Below are 20,396 nucleotides of genomic sequence, written 5' to 3'. Positions count from 1 at the left end.
CTCGCATCCATCGGTTTTGGCCTAAGAGTTGTGCCGACATCGAGGCGATGCGCGAAAGCTGCTATGAGAGGATGCCACCTGTAGAAATAGCTAAAAAATATATATATATTTCTTTCTGCGGGGGAGACATCCTCTCTTAATCTCCGTCCTTGCCATTTAAGCCCCTTCAAGAAATACATCTTGCTTAAATGGCAAGGCATATGCAGCAGCAGGTCAGGCTGTGGCTTTATTACACACGATGGTGGTGCTTCAAGCAAATCAGACTGATCTGCTAAGAGACCTGGATAGAGGCGAGGGCACCACGGATCTCTCTGCATGCTACCAAGCAGGCCGCCACCGCCATGGGCAGGACTATGGCGGCCATGGTGGTAGCGGAGAGACATCTATCATCTCAATTCGTACAGCTGAGTCTTTACTCATTTTCAAGAAACATCTAAAGACTCTTTTTCGCCAGCACTTAACCAACTAATACTAGCACTTTTTCCCTTCTTTTCTTGTCTTTTCATTTATTTATATGAAAAAAAAAACCTGGCTATGCATTCTGTACTAGACTAACTGAGACTTGTCATGGCACTTGTATACTGTTGTTGTTCTCTTGTTGACCTGACTGCTTCTATTGTTCTCATTTGTAAGTTGCTTTGGATAAAAGCGTCTGCTAAATGATTAAATGTAAATGTAAATGTAAATCTATGGATGAACCTGGCAGACATCTGGAAGAAAGAAAAGGCATTCTTCTCGATGCTCAGGTTTCGCCTTCTGAACTTTTCATTATTTCCATTCAGACAGTGATCTGGAAGTTCAGGGAGATGAAGGCGCACTCCGTTGCTTTCAGATCCTTTGTTCCACGAAGGTCCGGGTCTGAGCCCGAACAATAAAAGGGTCCTGGCCTGTCTCGATCTGAGGATCAAAGACGGGCACAGAAGGCTAGTGCCGTGACTCGCGCTCCTCCCCCACCTGCGGGCAGGGGTAAGAGGAATCGTGGGTCACGAGGAGGTAAGCAGAACCTAAGGGATGTGATCCAGATGAGGCAGCATTCTCGTCTGTATCAGAGTGATACCTAGGTATCTACTCGTTCCCTTTTGGCATTTTTTTTTACTTCTGCTTTTATACTCCTCTTCCTAATTCCCATGTAACCACTAGCTCTCCACCTGATCAAGGTTAGGTGGAAACCTCTCGCATAACAGTCTCCTATGCTTGCTTACCTTACTGATGGTCTGGACTAAAAGGAGGCGCCCCTTGAGCGGGGCTCCAGCGCAGGAGGGTGGGTGAGTATGTAACCCTTTGCTGGTGGTTATGTGTCTACAAATAAACTCTGTGAGTTTCCTTTGCAGTGCTCAGTTACAGTGTTAACTAAACACTTGTCAGCACCAACCATCCGGCTTCATGTTCCGGTATTAGGTGGATGAGATCACAGGTTTCTGCGGGAGCCTCCTTGATTCAGCCAGTGTGTATTTTTTTATACACTTCAAGCATCGCTTCCCTCAACATAAGGGGCTATTTGGGTGATTCTCGTGGTAGTTTAGCAGCGCTCTCCCTTTCCAAGAAGGGTCGCCTATGAGTGCGCTACTCTGAATTCTGAGTTCTCCTCTCATATGAGACTGAGTTCTCTGTTTTTTTCCCCAGAGCGCTCCAGAATTATTTCCACATATGGAGTTGATGACTTTCAAGCATACTGTTTTAAGATGCACCATTCCATCTATGAGCTGCTCTATCAGAGTGTCACGAGAGCCCCTCCTTAGCTTAGGCCTTTGGCCGTAAGGGGTACTGTCACAGACAGCCATCTAAACGTCCCAGGGGTAACTCCCTTGGAAATGGTAGAGTTGGTACTTAGTGCTCACCATAATCCTTGCCTGCACTCCCCTCAGCATGGCGGCGTGGGTATACTGTTCCCCATAGCGCCCCCTAAAGGACGTAGTTCGAAGTTCCCTTGAAAGGGAACATCTCAGGTTACGTATGTAACCATGGTTCCCTGAGTAGGGAACGAGACACTGCATCTACTAGCTCCCAGCCATGCTTTGGACGCAAGCTTCAGACGAAGAAGTGAATGATGTGTAGTGATTGACCGGTAGTGATGTCAGGGGCTGTCGCTGGCCAACTCGTTGGTGTTTTTTCAATGTATGCTTCAGACAAGGGTCACAACAAAGTGTTCCCGATAGCGCCCCCTAGAGGACGCAGTGTCTCGTTCCCTACTCAGGGAATGATGGTTACATTCGTAACCTGAGACGTTTTTCATGCACATTTAATTTGTTTTAAGGACGTTTAAACATTTTAACTAAAAAACGGGACACAGAATGAAAAGATTCTTTAAAAAAAATTTGTCTTCAAAAAATAAAAAAATAGAGAATATGAGAATGACAGAAGGGTGAATAAACTACTACTTAAATCATATAATAAAATATTAAAGCAACTGTAATTTATTTTCAAGAATGACAGCTGAGGCATTTTGTAAGCTCAGCATTTCTTAAACATCATTGCAATGTGTCTAAATACGTTTTGGAGCTGCTGTTTTTTCTGTACATATAAGAGAAGAGACCTCAGCTCATGTAAGCTCTTTATTTTATGTAGACATATTCATGAATTATAATGAACTTGTATATATAAACATCAAATATTTTCATATGCAAAAAGACCACGTCATATACATTGTTGAATATATCAAACAAAAGTACTTTTGACAAAACTCTCAGACAAAAACAAATGAAAATAAATTACGAAGTTTAAAGAATAAAAAATTTCAGACACAAAATCCATTATACCTGTGTACTGAAATGCTTATAGAGAATCATATGGTATTTATGAAGTATATATACATGTATTTACAAACATGTTATTTTTTATTATTATTATTTTTTGCTTTTTGTTATTTTCTTTTCTTTAATTGTGTCTTTAATTTTTTTTTTTTTGCTCAAACAGCAGGTAAACATGCTGGTCTGAATGAGTCGAGACCTGAAGACTTCAAAAACATGAGTAATAATCATATCAGTCCTTGTGCTGATATGGTGAATAATTTGGTGACCCCTCATGTACTTAATGATACATTAAAACAATAAGCAAATACATGATATATTTATAGTTTACTGTCTGCTGGTTCGTTTTATATTAACTTGCATTGAAATAGTGGAAATAAAACATCAAATAACATCTTTCACATCCACAGGGGCTCTTTCTGGTTGAACATCATCAGCAGCAGCCTTAACAGGTCAAAGCAGAATAAAATTGCAGGAGATACAGAGAGGAAAACACTGAGCAGTTGTCTTTTGAAGACTTACATATACTGCAATCCAGTGCTAAAACATGTTTTATACTGGAGTGTAAACTGTTCTCTTACGCTTTGATGCAATTTCCCTTCACATAATATACAATTTTTACACAACAAAAAGACAACAGCTCCCTCAAAACAGCAAAAAAGTCCCTAAAGGTCAGTCAAACAATGTCATGAATGTGACCGTGACTGTAAGAAATGAAAGAAATCTGAAACAGATCTGGGGAAAAAAAAGGAGAAGAGGAACAAAATGTCCTTAAAGAGTCTGCTGATATGTTTGGGTGTAAACATTGTTAACTTGTACTACACTTATTTTAATCCTAAAGGCCCTTTCGCATGAGTCACATCACTCAAAGTTAAGTTTCAACATACACCTCAAGGATATAGCCCTAATTATGTGAATCAAATGACATTTTACAGCGCATGGGAGCTGAATTCAATCCAAAAGCTTCATAACATGAGCTCAGGGATGTGAGTTTTTTATCTTAATTTTTAACAAATGTCACACTACTTAAGATCTCTATCCATGTTTTGCATTTGAATCAATGAGGTAGAGACTAAACTGATTCACATTTAATCATTAATGCATTCAGATTGAAGGTGTGGAAAAGGAATTGCAGGACCTTCTCGTGACATCTGATGAGGACAAGAAACTCTCAGCAGACAGCTTCTCTCTATTTCTGTTTCTGACACTTTCCTGTGATTCTTTATGCCTGACTGTGTTATGGGATGTTTATTAAGGCAAGACACTACAGGTGAACAGAGTAAATATTTGGGCTAATATATCACCCATACATACAGTACATAAAGAAAACTGTGCTGTATTATAAGTATTCAGAAATGTTTTGTTAAAAAAATGCAAATAAGGCATTTTCTAATTAAATATGCACTAATTTGAAAAAAAAATTGCAAAGAATACATTTTAACACTGGATAAAACAAGATTTATTTATATTTTCTTGATTTTTTTTGACATAGTAGTGTCAAAGGTTTTTACAGAAGGGATTTTTGATATATCTTTTTATCACTCTATAAATCATAAAATACCACCAACAGGCAGAAAAAATAAATAAATAAATAAATAATATGCAATATATATCGGTGCAAATGATATATGAACAAACCCTTCTATAAAAATCTTCAGAATATAGATAGAAATAAAACTGTCAAATTTGGTGTTCGCGAGTGCTGCTAAAGTGGAGAAACAAACTTATTTTGAAAACGGCCTTTATGTATTAATTATTGAAATCTACAGATGCAAATAGATATAGGGCAATAATAAAATCAAGCAAATGATGTATGAACAAACACCTCTGTAAAAACCTTCAGAATATACTGTAGATATGAATAAAACAGTTTTGGTATATGTAAGTGCTATTGATGAGGAAATAGTGTCGTAAGACAGAAAACATACACTTTTTGCATGTTTTATGAAACAAAATGGTACATAAATAATTTTGAATGATATATGAACAAATCCCTCAGTAAAAATCTTCGGAATATAGATAGGAATACAATTGTAAAGGTTTGTATATTTCAGTACTACTGAAATGGAGAAACAAACAAAATTTGTAGAAAACGTCCTTTAAATCTATGTATTGTAATTGAAATCTACAGACATAAATAGTTATAGTGCAATAATGAAATCAAGCGAATGATGTATGAAAAAACCCTCTATAAATACCTTAGGAATATAGATAGGAAGAAAACAGTTGGGTTATGTAAGTGCTACTGATGAAGAAATACTGTCAACAGACAGGAAAAAATGCACTTTTAGCATTTTTCTTTTAAATAAAATGGTATAGAAATCATTGTGAATGATATATGAACAAATCCCTCAGTAAAAATGGTCAGAATATAGATAGGAATAAAATTTTACAATTTTGTATATTTCAGTACTACTGAAATGGAGAAAAAACTTATTTCTGAGGAAACGTCCTTTAAATATTTGCATTGTAATTGAAATCTACACTTAATTTCAAGTGAATGATGTATAAACAAACCCCTCAATAAAAACTGAAGAGAGAAAAAAAATATTTTGAGAAAACAGATTTAAAGATATATATTTTAGTTTAAATCTACAGGTGCAAATAAAATCATTTAATAAAATAAACACTTAAACATTTTATTTTGGATGTTTCTTTCCACTAGTTTGGAAACAAATGAACCTGTCCACTTAAACTTAATTCTTAAAATAATAATAATAATAATAAAATAAAATAATAATAATTTAAATAGATTTTTCAGTTCCTCCGTGAATCCCCTTAAATCTTCCCATGTCACCTTATCATTATTATTATTTTTAAATTTCTCTATACATTCCTCAATCTCCCGATGTCTTCTTATATATTTTCAAATCTAAATATTTATTACTTAAAAAATTCTTTGCACATCTCTTCAAGTCCCACCAAGTTTCCTTGTATTTTCATGAATCTAATTATTTGTCCTTCTTTTGAAAAACATATTGCTCCCAAAGTCTCTATATGTTAACTTGTAAAATTACTTTATGTAATATTTCCAATATATGAAATGATCTTTTAATCCTTATATGTTAATGCACAAGCACTCACACATTCATTCAGCATTAGTTAGCGTGAGTTAAATCTGTCCACTGTGTACAGAGGTAAATCTGTTAGTGCAAACGTGAGAGAACACATGATGAGTCCTCTCATCTCGGAAACAACATGCATAGAAACCCTTAAAATAAAACCCCAGCAACTAAAAAAAAAACACCTTATTCATACAGCAAACACACAGTTTCAGACCACAGAGAATAGAGTATGCTGGCAATATCTGGTGAAGTATGTGTATGTGTGTGTGTGTATATATATATATATATATATATATATATATATATATATATATATATACAGGTCCTTCTCAAAAAATTAGCATATTGTGATAAAGTCAATTATTTTCCATAATGTAATGATAAAATTTAAACTTTCATATATTTTAGATTCTGAAATATTTCAGATCTTTTATTGTTTTAATACTGATGATTTTGGCATACAGCTCATGAAAACCCAAAATTCCCATCTCGAAAAATTAGCATATCATGAAAAGGTTCTCTAAACAAGCTATTAACCTAATCATCTGAATCAACTAATTAACTCTAAACACCTGCAAAAGATTCCTGAGGCTTTTAAAAACTCCCAGCCAGGTTCATTACTCAAAACCGCAATCATGGGTAAGACTGCTGTCCAGAAGGCCATCATTGACACCATCAAGCAAGAGGGTAAGACACAGAAAGAAATTTCTGAACGAACAGGCTGTTCCCAGAGTGCTGTATCAAGGCATCTCAGTGGGAAGTCTGTGGGAAGGAAAAAGTGTGGCAAAAAATGCTGCACAACGAGAAGAGGTGACTGGACCCTGAGGAAGATTGTGGAGAAGGACCGATTCCAGACCTTGGGGGACCTGCGGAAGCAGTGGACTGAGTCTGGAGTAGAAACATCCAGAGCCACCGTGCACAGGCGTGTGCAGGAAATGGGCTACAGGTGCCGCATTCCCCAGGTCAAGCCACTTTTGAACCAGAAACAGTGGCAGAAGCACCTGACCTGGGCTACAGAGAAGCAGCACTGGACTTTTGGACAAATTTTGCATGTCATTCGGAAATAAAGGTGTCAGAGTCTGGAGGAAGACTGGGGAGAAGGAAATGCCAAAATGCCTGAAGTCCAGTGTCAAGTACCCACAGTCAGTGATGGTCTGGGGTGCCATGTCAGCTGCTGGTGTTGGTCCACTGTGTTTTATCAAGGGCAGGGTCAATGCAGCTAGCTATCAGGAGATTTTGGAGCACTTCATGCTTCCATCTGCTGAAAAGCTTTATGGAGATGAAGATTTCGTTTTTCAGCACGACCTGGCACCTGCTCACAGTGCCAAAACCACTGGTAAATGGTTTACTGACCATGGTATTACTGTGCTCAATTGGCCTGCCAACTCTCCTGACCTGAACCCCATAGAGAATCTGGGGGATATTGTGAAGAGAAGGTTGAGAGACGCAAGACCCAACACTCTGGATGAGCTTAAGGCCGCTATCGAAGCATCCTGGGCCTCCATAACACCTCAGCAGTGCCACAGGCTGATTGCCTCCATGCCACGCCGCATTGAAGCAGTCATTTCTGCAAAAGGATTCCCGACCAAGTATTGAGTGCATAACTGAACATAATTATTTGAAGGTTGACTTTTTTTGTATTAAAAACACTTTTCTTTTATTGGTCGGATGAAATATGCTTATTTTTTGAGATAGGAATTTTGGGTTTTCATGAGCTGTATGCCAAAATCATAAGTATTAAAACAATAAAAGACCTGAAATATTTCAGTTGGTGTGCAATGAATCTAAAATATATGAAAGTTAAATTTTTATCATTACATTATGGAAAATAATGAACTTTATCACAATATGCTAATTTTTTGAGAAGGACCTGTATATATATATATATATATATATATATATATATATATATATATATATATATATATATATATATGTATATGTCTGGCTGGGGTGGTTTTGGATTCAGAGAAAAGTTGAAGAGAGTCCTGAGATATTGTCTCATGTCTGAATTCAGTCTAGCAGCTTATATACATAACAAAATGATTAATAATGAAAGACAATCATCTAAAGGACCACATGATAGTTCACTTTCTTCCCATTTTAAAATGCTTTTTCAAACACTGTCCTTCCATTTGCAGACAAAACACAAATGAGAAAAAAAATTTGACTTGTCTAAATGATGTCAAAAAATGTCTAAAATCAATAAGTCTGAAAATCTGACATCAACTTCACATTTATGAGCTGCTCTTCTGATTTTCCCACTGATTTCCACAATGTCCACTTGAGAGAATGTTGTCGGGATGAGGTCATTGGGTGACCTGGAAGCATTTTTGATTGAAATCACACTCCGTGTAGCAGAACGAGTCTAGTGGTTTTGTGTGTTAGTTTGCGTAATCAGTGGTTTAGTCTCTCTAGTAGGGTGTGAAGCGGCTGTAGCCTCCTCTGTACAGGCTTGCCTGCAACATCAAAGATGAAAGAGCACCAATCAGAGTCAAGCTGGTGGTCACGGCAACGACGGAATTCCTGCTTCTCAAATTTCCTTCCTTTAGAATTCTGGCATTGTTATAAAGGAATAGTCCACTCAAAAAAGAACGCTAGTTTGTTTGTAGAAAAGTTTATTTTTCTTTTCTTTTTTTTCTTCTTCAGTAGAACAGTTTTGGAGAAATATATAAAATTACATGACTCACCAATGGAGTCTCTGTATTAAATGGGTGCTGTGAAAAGGAGACTCCAAACAGCTGATTAAAAACAATTTGCCGCAACCGACCCACATTTTGTGTTTTGGCCTGTTTTGGTTTGCAAACTATGGAGCCTCGCACATGACATGCAAGAAAAAATAAATAAATTGTGCGCACGATTTACTAATTCGTTCCCTCGATGTACTAAAATGTGCGCACGATTACTATTGCTTTCCCTCGATTTGCTTTTGCGTTCCCTCGAATCATGCGCACAATTTATAAATCGAGTGAATGCAATAGTAAATCGAGGGAATGCTATAGAAATCGTGTGCATGTTTTAGTACATTGAGGGAACAAATTAGTAAATTGTGCACATGATTTAGCCTTATATTTTTTCCTGCGTGTCATGTGTGGGGCTCCATAGTAAACAGAGCTAGATCTTTTCATATTTCTCTCCTGATTCAGTCAAGACGACCTTTTCACTGGGAAAGCAATATTATGGACAGAGGATTATTTTAGCCACTATTTTAGTAACTCTTCTCCTCACAAGTCATTAGCTGATGGACTGGAGTGGTGTGGATTACTTGTGGATTATTGTTATGTTTTTATCGGCTGTTTGGACTCTCATTCACTGCAAAGGACCGATTGGTGAGCAAGTGATGTAATACTACTTTACTAATTTCTAAGACTAATAATTTCTCCAAATTTGTTTTCATTAAGTAACAAACTCATCTAACATCTTACATGGCCCGAAGATGAGAAAATGTTCAGCAGATGTTCATTTTTGGTTGAACTATTCCTTTACCGGTTTGTGTGTGTGTTCACTAATGCTGATGAACTATGAGAACTGATTTAGAAAACTTCTCAAAACGTAAGTTAAATAATGGTGAGATCAAGGGGTCGCGTGCTGCCCATGAAGGGTTCTGCATTCTTTTTTGGAATCTCATTACGGAGTCACTAACTAGTTCCGTCTGCACGCATTGTGGCATCGGCTGGCTTTGAAAGCATTATAGACCTCAAACTACAATGCATCAAATGAATTCCAATGGTGTTCAAAGGCACATACAATTATTCTCTTTAAAGTTTAGTGTGCAGAAAGCTTGCAGGCGTGGGAGAGAGTGATGATCTTCGAACACGCCCCACGATACTGGACCATACGTGTAATTTACTCCAGAAATCATAGACCTTCAAAGGAAAATTCTCCCTAATTTAAGGGGGACCCCGCTCGCTGGTCTGGGTGGAAGCCTTCTGCAATTTCATGACGCTGGTAAAACCAGCAAAGAGAATTTAATGCAACCTCAGAGGAACTAATTATTAAAGGAATTTTAAAAGCGTAAAGCTCTCCCATCTTGTGCTGTCGCGTTAATCAGTTATGATGAAAGAGCCGAAAACCAAAGTGCTCTTTTTCTGACAGACGAGGGATCATTTGATTGCTCTGTAAATCAGAGTTCTCAGGTTCTTTTGCATCAGTACTAACACACACACACACACACACACACACACACACACACACACACACACACACACACACACACACACACACACACACACATATAAATAAATGGACAATTTGGGTCTGTTCCAAAACCTAGTGAACTCCAAAAATAGACAGCATTGTAGGATCATGTAAATCATATTTCATACAGTATTACAATTAGAATTTATTTTTATATTTAAGTTTTTATTGTCAGTTTTTGTTGTTGTAATTTTATTAGTTTGTTTTTATTAGTTGTTAATTTAATTACCTTTTGTTTTTATTTTAATTTTAGTTAGTTGCCAATTCTTTACAAGTTTGTACCTTAATTCAACTTACTTCTCATAAAAATAATTGTATTTTAGATTTTATTTTAAATATCGTAGTTTAATTGTGACAAAACACTAGAGAATTTAGTTTTTGCAATGCATCTATTGTGTGAGGTCCCAGAATGCATTGCAACAAAACATCCATCCACAGTTGTGTAAGAAAATAATACTACACTGTAATATAACTGAAGTTATATATAAATAAATAAATGAAAAAGGTCAGTCTAATTAGAAATGAATTATTAACACTTTTTAACATGTTGTGTCAAGTTATTAGTTCAACTTTGAAAAATCATGCTCTCTCTAGCAGTTGTCAGTGAAAAAGCCATCTCTTTGTAAGCAGTAGACAGGTGGCTCACTATGTTTTGGAACGGAGCCACTGACGGGGCTTCTCGGCTTTGTGATGGGGTCATTTTTCTCACTGTTGATGAAGAAACAAGGAAGGAAATTTGCAGGGAAGCAGGAATTAAAGAAAAACGTACAGGCAGAGTCTTAATTAAGTAAATGAAGAGAGTCTCAAACAAAGCGTCTTAATTAATGAAAGCTTTTAGCTAGCAGCTGCACCGGGGAACTGTTTACTACTGCTTCTTTTTTCTATTTTCTTATTCTGTTTTAATGTGTTTTGCTGACGTCCTTGTCGTTGAGAAATTGCATGCATGCCGGAGTGCCAAACAAGAGTCTTTTTTTTTTCTTTCTGATAGAGATAGGTGGTTGGAAATAAACCATCCTCTGACGTCTCCTTCCTTTAATCGAGTCTGTCCCACGGCACACTGCTGCATGCGTTACATGCTCGTTAATTTAGGGGAAACAGAGAGCAAACGACGCAGTGGAGAAGAGCTCTCCTAACTCTGACGGCCCATTAGTGCCTTCATCTTTGATGTTAGCTGCAAACGCTAGCTAAAAACAGACATTAACCAGCTGACTTCCTCTTGTCAGGGAGCATGTTATGGAAAAACGACTCACAGAAACACCTGGCACAAATGTGGTGGACAAAAAAGGTGGGAAACAGTTCTTAATACAATTCTGGCAAAGTGCACAATACATTTGTGCTGTTTCTGACACTGTTTCACTGTTTATAACAGTGGTTTATCTTACCATGGTCCCCACGCTGTAGGTGGCTGCCGGGGCGATGGTGTGGTGATATGGGTCAGTAGTTGCATAGACTCTCCCATAACTGCAGAAACATCAATCAGGAGATGCTTTAACGCATGCAAACACTCATTCACAACATGAAACAGCATTTACAACCTATTTTACTTCTGTAATGTCACTCAAATGTCTAATATGAGTCAAATATCGAAATTAAAATACACTATATGCAACAAAACTATTTTCACCAAGTTAGAAGCTTCACCAGAATATTCAGACTTGGTGTGAATACTATACTAAAACTAAATAAATACCAATTAAAGTAAATAGAAATACCAAATTATAACGACCGGCATCACAAATGTAAAGCACCGGGTGCGCTAAAGAGCAAGCTTACCATGTCAGAAAAGCCATACATATGGAGGTTGTTATGTGATGCAAACATCAAAATGTCATTTTTTTTAACCAGGTGCTATTTTAAAAATGTTTTGAGGTCAAAAGATAGTATTGTGCATGGATATAAGTTTATTAATCAATAATATGCCCCTGTAATCAAAATGTGTGCATAAAAGAATAAAGGTTGTTGGTTCTTTACTAGAAACTGCAGTGAATTCTTTCTTTTGTTTGTTTTTTTCCAGTGAGGGAGGCTGGAATTTTGGGGCTTTCTACGTAAAGAAACTACAACAGAACTTTTAGACTTGAACGGGTTCATAGGGAGTCAAATTGTGTTAGCTTTTTTCATTTTTTATTTATTTTTAAAATCTGCCTAAGAAAAACTTTCTGTCGAACGTCCCTCCTAACACATTTTTATTTTTCCAAGAAACAATTTCAGGTAAATGACAAGAACAGAGAAGAAGATAAATTAAACATGCGCGCAAAAGAATGACTGAAAAGAGATAATGAGTGAGGGAAAGAAAGGTGAAAGAGGCAAACGAGGTGCCGTAGGCTTGTGTTGCTGGTTTGGAACTAATCCTCCACAGGAAGGACAACACGTGTCATTTCCTTTCATTTATATATTGCACATTTTCCACTCTCTTCTGATTCTTCTCCACATACAGCTTGCAAATGAAGGTCTGCAGAGAGCTGATAAGAAAACACAAACCCTCGGCTGTGGGCAACAACTCCAGCAGACGAACGGAGGGTGAGAGAGAAAAGGCCAGCTTTACTGTAAGAGATATATACACTTTAATGTCTGTGTGTGTGAAACTGGACGTTAATTGTGCTGACTCAGTCTGGATTGGCAAGAAACCTGCTTTGAAAGCATAACACTGACTTCAGCACAGCACAAAACATCATTTCATTCATCTTTTTAATCAGTATTATTGTTTTGTGTTCCAGTAAAAATGGCTAAACATCCTTTAAAACAACAAATTTCTTTGCGAAGCAAAACTGTGTATTAAAACTGTGACTTGGTTTCAGTGACCGGTCTTAAATTAAGTTTATTTCTCTTCCTCATTAGCAAATTGCTGCCTCACTCAGACTTGCAATACAGACTGTGGCTGAATTTTACTTTCTCTTTATGTGAAATAAAGTAGATGGTAAACTTAAATGAACATGGTAGAAAAATAAGTTTAAGCACTGAAATGACTAAAATATGACTGAAATAAATGCAAATTAAAGCTGAGAAGTATTTAAAAAGCAACAAAACAATAGAAATGACAAACACATACAGACTGAAAAAATAAAAGCTAATTACATGAATAAATTCTCACTAATAAATTCTCAAAATATTAATATAGTAGTCAACATCTGAAGTGGATCAAAAATCAATACATTTTACATACATTGTAATCAGTGGTTATATACAAAAAAAAAAATCTATAAAACAAAAATTGAAATACATACAAACTGAAGCTAAACAGAAAAAAAACTGAAATTGTACTTAAAATGCATGCCAAAATAAATGTTTCTGTTAGTATGTTATGCAACACTGCATGTGTGAATGAACTCGAACCTGTCGCTGTACGCTGTAGCCGTTGCAGGCTGAGTATATCTGTACGCCGCATATCCACCCTGAAAACACAAAAAACACAAAACAATCATTTATCGGTCACACCCCAACAGATATACAACACACACCTACTATGAAATACTGCATCGTCTGAAGGCCTCTAAATGACCAACATGATGCAGCTAAACTTGTTGCACACAATCCACTCCATGCCTTCTGTCGTCTGATTGATAGTTTAGACTTTTTTGCAAGTAAAAGGCCTTTTAGTATAATTATACAAATGTACATCTTCAGCTTGTGCTTCACGTGTCTCTTTTGAGGAACAACATTTATTATTTTAGTATTGTATTGCACTGTATCGATCATATCATCTTACTGAGACATATTATTGGAGACATAGATTGACAACTGATATTTATATCATTTTATGTAAGTAGGCCTATCTGTTATACAGTTATAAAGATCTCATTGGCTTACAGCCTAATAGAATTTCATCTCACTTTTTGTCCATTTCAATATCAGCATTAGCCCTAAATTACATATTTTTGCTCAGTTTACATGTCTGAATAAAACTGAGCTGCTTTTCCCCTCCTAATTTTCATTATCTCATACTATAATACTCGACAATAACCACATATGCAAACTTTTGTGTAAAGTTTTAATAAACGGTTCCATTTTTAAAAAATGACTTTATTATTTCATACGTCAGACTGTACAGGGTTAATTCTGCATCCTAGTATCTGTATAGCATCCTCAGAAGTGTGCGTATGACGCTTTCAGGTGACATCTTTATAGGTTTTGAAACACATCTCTCTTGGTTCTTGCTGGTTTCTCCGGAAAACAGAGCAGATTCTGTAGATTTGCCGCTTGTATCATAATCAGCAGAGACTCTGAGGTGGAGTCGAGCTCATTTGTCTGTAGGCAGATCGCTAATAACACACATTAATCAGAGCGTCAGAAAGAGAACAGCCGCTGTTTTACATTCTCCGGTCCGACAAACACACAACGCCCATGAGCAAGAGCGCCACGCCACTGGGGGGCACTGCAACACGCGATAACGCTGCTGATTTCTATTTGAGATGCTGAGTGTGGAAGGCTTACACTGATAATGTGTGCCGCATTTAAATCGGGCACGGAAAGTTTATTGAGTGGAGAATTTGAGACAGTCAGCACAGAACGGTTTGTGCGCTACTGAAACGAGCACACAGAGACTCTCCAACGCTACGGGAAGGGCTGGGTTTCCCATCACTCGGAAAACAATTTGAATCAGAAGAAGTTTGGGAGTGAAAGTAAAATGAAATCAGGTTAGAGGTTGAGCGGGGGATTGTGAGGTCATGTGACCCGGGGACAGGAAGTGAAGAGAAGCAGGCGTGGTGAACTTCCTGCGGGACCGCACTGATTGGAGCCCCCGCCTGCGAACACACGGGGTAATAAATCAGACTGTCAGCACCTCCAGCCCAATACACAGAACATGGCTTTATCAGGACACTAAATATAACAGACCACACCGCTGAAGATGAGAGAAGAGAGAGAGAACATGACGGGGGGAAGAATGAGAAGAGCCTCGAGGAGAGAAGGGCAGAAGAGAAGAGAAATGGGAAAGAAACACAATAGACGAGAAAAGATAGAAAGAAAAAGACAACAGATAGTAACAGAAGTGAAAAGGAGTGAATCTTGAAGAGGAACAAAACAGACAAAAAGTGAAATGAAAAAAGAAAGGAAAGAAAAACAAAAAAAAGAGGAGAGAAGATGAGAAAAGAAACAAAAGAAAAGCTAGAAAAGAACAAAAAGAAAACAAGAGAAAAGGAAAGGAAGAAAGAGGAGAGAAGAAAAGAAAAGAGAGAAAAATAAATATAAAAGAACATTTGAATAGAAACAAAAAAAAAGGAAAGAGAAAAAAGAAAAGAGGATAAGAGAAAAAATAAGAAGGGACAATGAAAAATAAATGAAAATAGAATAATGGAGCAAATAAAATTAAAGAGAAACAATAGCATCCAAATAAATCAGTATGTTCCTCACAGACTCCCATTTGAGTAAAATCAATTCACAAAATATAATTAAAAATACATTAAAATATGCAGTATTTCAAACTTTTTTTAAGGTAAGGAATGAACTGAGAGCAGAATGAAGAGTGAAAGAGAGATGTGTGAATGTGTTTGTCCTCCTGCGGGTCGGTGTGTCACTATCAGGTTGACACAGATGTGAGACGACTTACAGATGTGTGTGTGTGTGTGTGTGTGTGTGTGAGAGAGAGAGAGTGAATAGCAGCGCCGGCAAGAAGATGAATCCATTTATCTGAAGCTGCTTCACCTCTTCAGGGACTCACTGCAGAGCAACCACAAAAATCACACTACTGAGGGTTTACATCCAACAATCAACAAACCACTACAACACACACACACACACACGTCCCTTTAACACCTGTTTGATCGTCCAGTTGAAGGTTAATTTGTTTATCCATTTATTAGCTACAAAAAATTTATTTTACCCTTATTTTACCCTCTTTATTGACACACAATGTAACTTTTTTCACAGTTTCTTCTTATTTTTACCATTTATATTTGCTAATTAATGTAATTTATTTTATCATTCATTTCTTATTGTAATTAATTTTAATTGGTCACCAAATTTATTTATTTTTTTCCCCTTTTTTACTCATTTTATTGCACACCAAATGCACCTTTTTGACAGATATTTCTTAATTATTTTTACCAATTTTGTATTTAATGATTGTATGTGTCCAACATTTTTTGTAATCTCATTTTCCCCCTTTTCTGGCCAGCAAATACCTTTTTCACCTTTTTCTTATTTTTCCCCATTTCATTGGCTATAAGAAGTATTTTTGAATTCTCGGCTCTCAGTTAGCCTCCTAACCTCTTTTTTTTCCACAAAAACTAACAGCACAAGCAGCAGATGCAAATAAACACTAAACTGGAGTTTGTTCTCTGTGAACTCTCACCTCAGTGTTTTACCAACATACTGCTGTTTAAACAAGTCAAGTTTTCTATTTCTATTCTTTTTTAACTCTTAAATGATTTCAGGCCTGTAGCACTGAACTAAGGTCACGGGTTTGATTCCCAGTGAATGCACGAACTGATAAACGTATACCTTGAATCCAACACAAGTTGCTTTGGAGAAACACTTCTGCCAAATGCAGGAGTGGTTTGAAAGCATGCTTTTGTGTGTGTGTGTGCTGAAGCTGGAGGACATAGAGAGCGCTTTGCTCATTTGCCAAACTCTGTGTTTATGGTGACTGAAGGGAATCTAGAATTGGGTTGTCAGGTTTCTTGGCAAAAGTGAGGCATCTCTTAATCAATGCCAGAGATCCTGGACTGGAATTACACTCCGCTCTCATCCCTAAAGAAACGAAGTTACTCACGTAGATCTCTGCACCGTAGAATCCGTCCTGATACACCATCCTGTGAGTCAGAGAAGAGACGACGAGAGCGTTTCATTATCACACATATATGTACCACAAAACTTAAGTCTTAAGTGTCAATTTTTTTAAATTGAGATTTATACATTGTCTGAAAGCTGAATAAGTAAGCTTTACATTGTTGTATGGTTTGTTAGGATAGGACAATATTTGACAGAGATACAACTATGAAAATCTGGAATCTGAGGGTGCAAAAAAATCTAAATACTGAGAAAACGCCTTTAAAGTTGTCCAACTGAAGTTATTAGCAATGCATATTACTGATCAAGTTTTTATAAATTTACACTAGGAAATTTACAAAATATCTCCATGGAACATGATCTTTACTCAATATCCTAATGATATTTGGCATAAAAGAGAAACTATTATAATTTTGACCCATACGCTGTATTTTTGGCGGGTTTTGTGCTGCAGGGTCACATATGAGCATCAAAACTGCTGGGAATTAAGTCACACGACTGTGAGAAATAAGTGACTTTGCAGCCTGAAAAATCACGTCCAAATACAGCTGTCAATTGATTATTTTTTAATTGCATTAATTATGTATTAGTTGATGTAATTACTATGGCACAGATCAGTATTTGCTTAGAAAGACTCACGCGCCGTACGCTGGGATGGGTGGAGGAGGAGGAGCTGTGCGGAAGGTGTTGTAAATGGCCCGGCCTCTGCCCCGCAGATGAGCGCCTCTGTACGCCACCGTTGCTCCTGCCGCGGGATACGGGAAACCCGTCACTGCACACACACACACATACACACAGGGAGCGTTCATGATAAACACAGGGCAGTAGATGAGGTGCATGTGTCTCTATCACACAATGAGGCTTATAAAGACGACCGGATTGCTGTTAGCTTGTGCATGTTGTTAGGGCATTCTTGCTGGTTGCTTGTTGTTTTTGGCTGTCTTGCAACCTCAAGTCTCTCTGATCTGGTCTCTGGTTTATTGGCCAACCATTTTTTTTTTAAAGTATTTTTCCATTTTTTCAAAAGCACTTTACATTTATTTTTGCCCATTTTGTTTTCCAGCAGATATATCTTTAACCATTCTTTTCCCATTTCCCAGTTTTTTCCTTAATTTGTCAAATTTAATATATATATATATATATATATATATATATATATATATATATATATATATATATATATATATATATATATATATATATTCATTAATATATATATAGGGTTTGATCTCTCCCTGTAAGTTTACCAAGCTGGCCTCAAGATGGTTTAATTCTTCTTAAATCCGTGTTTAAGAACCTACCGAGTTTATTGAGATTTATCAATGAATCGCACAACAAAAGTAGAAAACAAAATTTGTACAGGTTTTTTTTTTTTGGTCCAGCAAGAGTGGTGTAAAAAGAATCTATAACAAATAATTATTATGTAATTTTACATAACATTTTCTGACACAAGGTAAGAATCAGTCATTGAAATTAAATACTGTTCTCTGTTTATGCTGCGCCGGCGTCCGTGTCATGTAATATATGTAAATGAAGCTGATAATGAGCAGGCGATAGGCTACACTGCCTCAATAAAAACACATTCATCAAACCAGCTGACATGCTGTGGCACAAAACACCAGAAAAAAGAAAAAAAAAAAGATCTCAGAGGAGCAGAAAGAGAGAGAGAGAGAGAGAGAGAGAGAGAGAGAGAGAGAGAGAGAGAGAGAGAGAGAGAGAGAGAGAGAGAGAGAGAGAGAGAGAGAGAGAGAGAGAGAGAGAGAGAGAGAGAGAGAGAGAGAGAGAGAGAGAGAGAGAGAGAGATTAAAACACAGAGTCATTGAGGGGATGGTTAGTCCGGCTCTGAAGGACTGGTAAGCAGCCGCTCAGCTGTTTAATGCTGGTTATTGTGAAGAGTTGCAGTGAGTAATCCACACAAGGGGGAATAGACACAGATTCATCAAATCAACAGCAAGTGCTTCATTATGTCCTTAATGTGCCGAGAAACAATCAGAGAGCTCATCTCCACTCATTAAAACACTTCAGACCGGATCAGACCGGACTATACGAGAGCTTAAAAGAGAGATCTGAAGAAAAATCAACATTATGTCATCACTGACTGCTTTAGGGGCTTTTATTTGCTTTTAGGAGCTTAAAAGTGTGCATTTAAGTGTGTTTGTGTGTGTAACTTTTAAAAGCTTTATACTATTTAAACATTTTTGTAAGAATTATAACTTTTTATGTAAAAGAAATAGTATAATTATGTTTTGGTTATAATTTTATATATGTAAGATTAAAGAACTAAAATTGTACATTTTAGCATTATATATTTTTATATACTTATACTAATTTTGATACTGTTTTATATTTTATATATTTAAATTACTAATATCATATATTCAAAACAATTAAACAATGTAAATACTATATAAACTGTATAATTATACAAATGTATATCTTTACAATTTGTTATATACTTTTATAAATATAATTTTACTTTTTATACTAATAATTATATTTGTTTTGTATTTGATATTTACATTACTAACAAAATATTTAGAAGAAGGCAGTGGATATTTGCACTAAATTTGCACTAAAAAAAAGCTATAGATACCATAAATAAGACCATGTATAGTACCATAAAATGTTCCTCCAATCAAATTATTCAGTCCAACGATTACGATTATGGTTGTCCTACCTGTCTGTCAATGTATGTATTTGCACCTCTGGAAACTGTTAGCGCAGACATGATACAATATCGACATGTTCATTACACTACTGCAATTCCGGTTGCACTTTATTTTACAGTATGTGTACTTACAGCGTATTTATCTAAGAAAGTTCTGGTAATACAAGGTAACTACATGGGGTAGGGTTAGGTTTAGGGGTAGGTTCAGGGTTAGTACCTAGTTATTACATAGTTATTGTACATAGTACACAAGTACATAGTATGTACATGGGGAACAGGACTGTAAAATAAAGTGCTACCGCAATTCCAACTGAGAATGGAAGGTGTTATTACTGTAATATTATACGCTTGCTGTGAATAAGACATGAGGTAATCTGATAGCATTGATGCCGTCTCTCATCGTGTCGCTGGTTAGTCTCTCTCTGAGCGCGTTCATGTGTTTTGAGGAGGCGTGGCTTTGGAGAGTGATTTGCTTTCAAAGCTGGCTTGCTATTGCTAGCCTTTCCGAAATCATCTACCCTAACTTTAAGTGTCCAAAGGATCTAAAAGAAATAAAGAAAGAAATAAACAAATAAAGAAAAGCTGACAAAACTGAAAGGAATTCTCCCTTTGAAGGAAATCCTGATATAATAAACCCCTTCTATCACTGTGAGAGATGCTGTTCTTCTCTCGTTAAAGTCATCTGAAAAGATCTTTAGCATCGAAGATCTTTAGCAATCGCTGCAGCGGAGCGACTGATCCAGAGCGATACTCTCTGAGCTCATTACCTCACACTCATAACTCATAATACTGCAAAATATACACACCTCTCAATAAAACACATGCATGTGACATCAAAACACGCGTACACACACACAAACACACACACACAAGTGAAGACCGCAGACACTGCACTTTACTGCAACAAACACAGATGTGACCAGAGACTGTCAAACTACAAAACCATGCAAAAGGCACCATAAAAGCATACTAGGAGTATCTTATTTAATAATATAC

At 36.7% G+C, this 20,396-nt stretch overlaps 1 protein-coding gene across 8 annotated transcripts in view; it reads right to left on the bottom strand.

The window, feature by feature from the left end:
- Positions 1-8,032: 8,032 nt before the first annotated feature.
- rbfox3b (RNA binding fox-1 homolog 3b) overlaps positions 8,033-20,396 on the bottom strand; it is a 245,994-nt gene continuing 233,630 nt past the window's right edge. For all 8 annotated transcript variants that reach the window (XM_059561849.1, XM_059561859.1, XM_059561902.1 and 5 more), the window contains 5 exons: positions 17,372-17,504; positions 16,716-16,755; positions 13,340-13,398; positions 11,392-11,470; positions 8,033-8,271 (listed from right to left, as the gene is read on the bottom strand). In XM_059561849.1, the coding sequence (XP_059417832.1) occupies positions 8,227-8,271; positions 11,392-11,470; positions 13,340-13,398; positions 16,716-16,755; positions 17,372-17,504 (356 nt within the window). In that variant the 3' untranslated portion in view covers positions 8,033-8,226. The remainder of the gene's footprint in view (positions 8,272-11,391; positions 11,471-13,339; positions 13,399-16,715; positions 16,756-17,371; positions 17,505-20,396) is intronic.

This window comes from Carassius carassius, chromosome 1 (assembly GCF_963082965.1).
Source record: "Carassius carassius chromosome 1, fCarCar2.1, whole genome shotgun sequence".
Lineage (NCBI taxonomy): Eukaryota > Metazoa > Chordata > Actinopteri > Cypriniformes > Cyprinidae > Carassius > Carassius carassius.
This window is presented reverse-complemented; position numbering and strand designations above follow the sequence as displayed.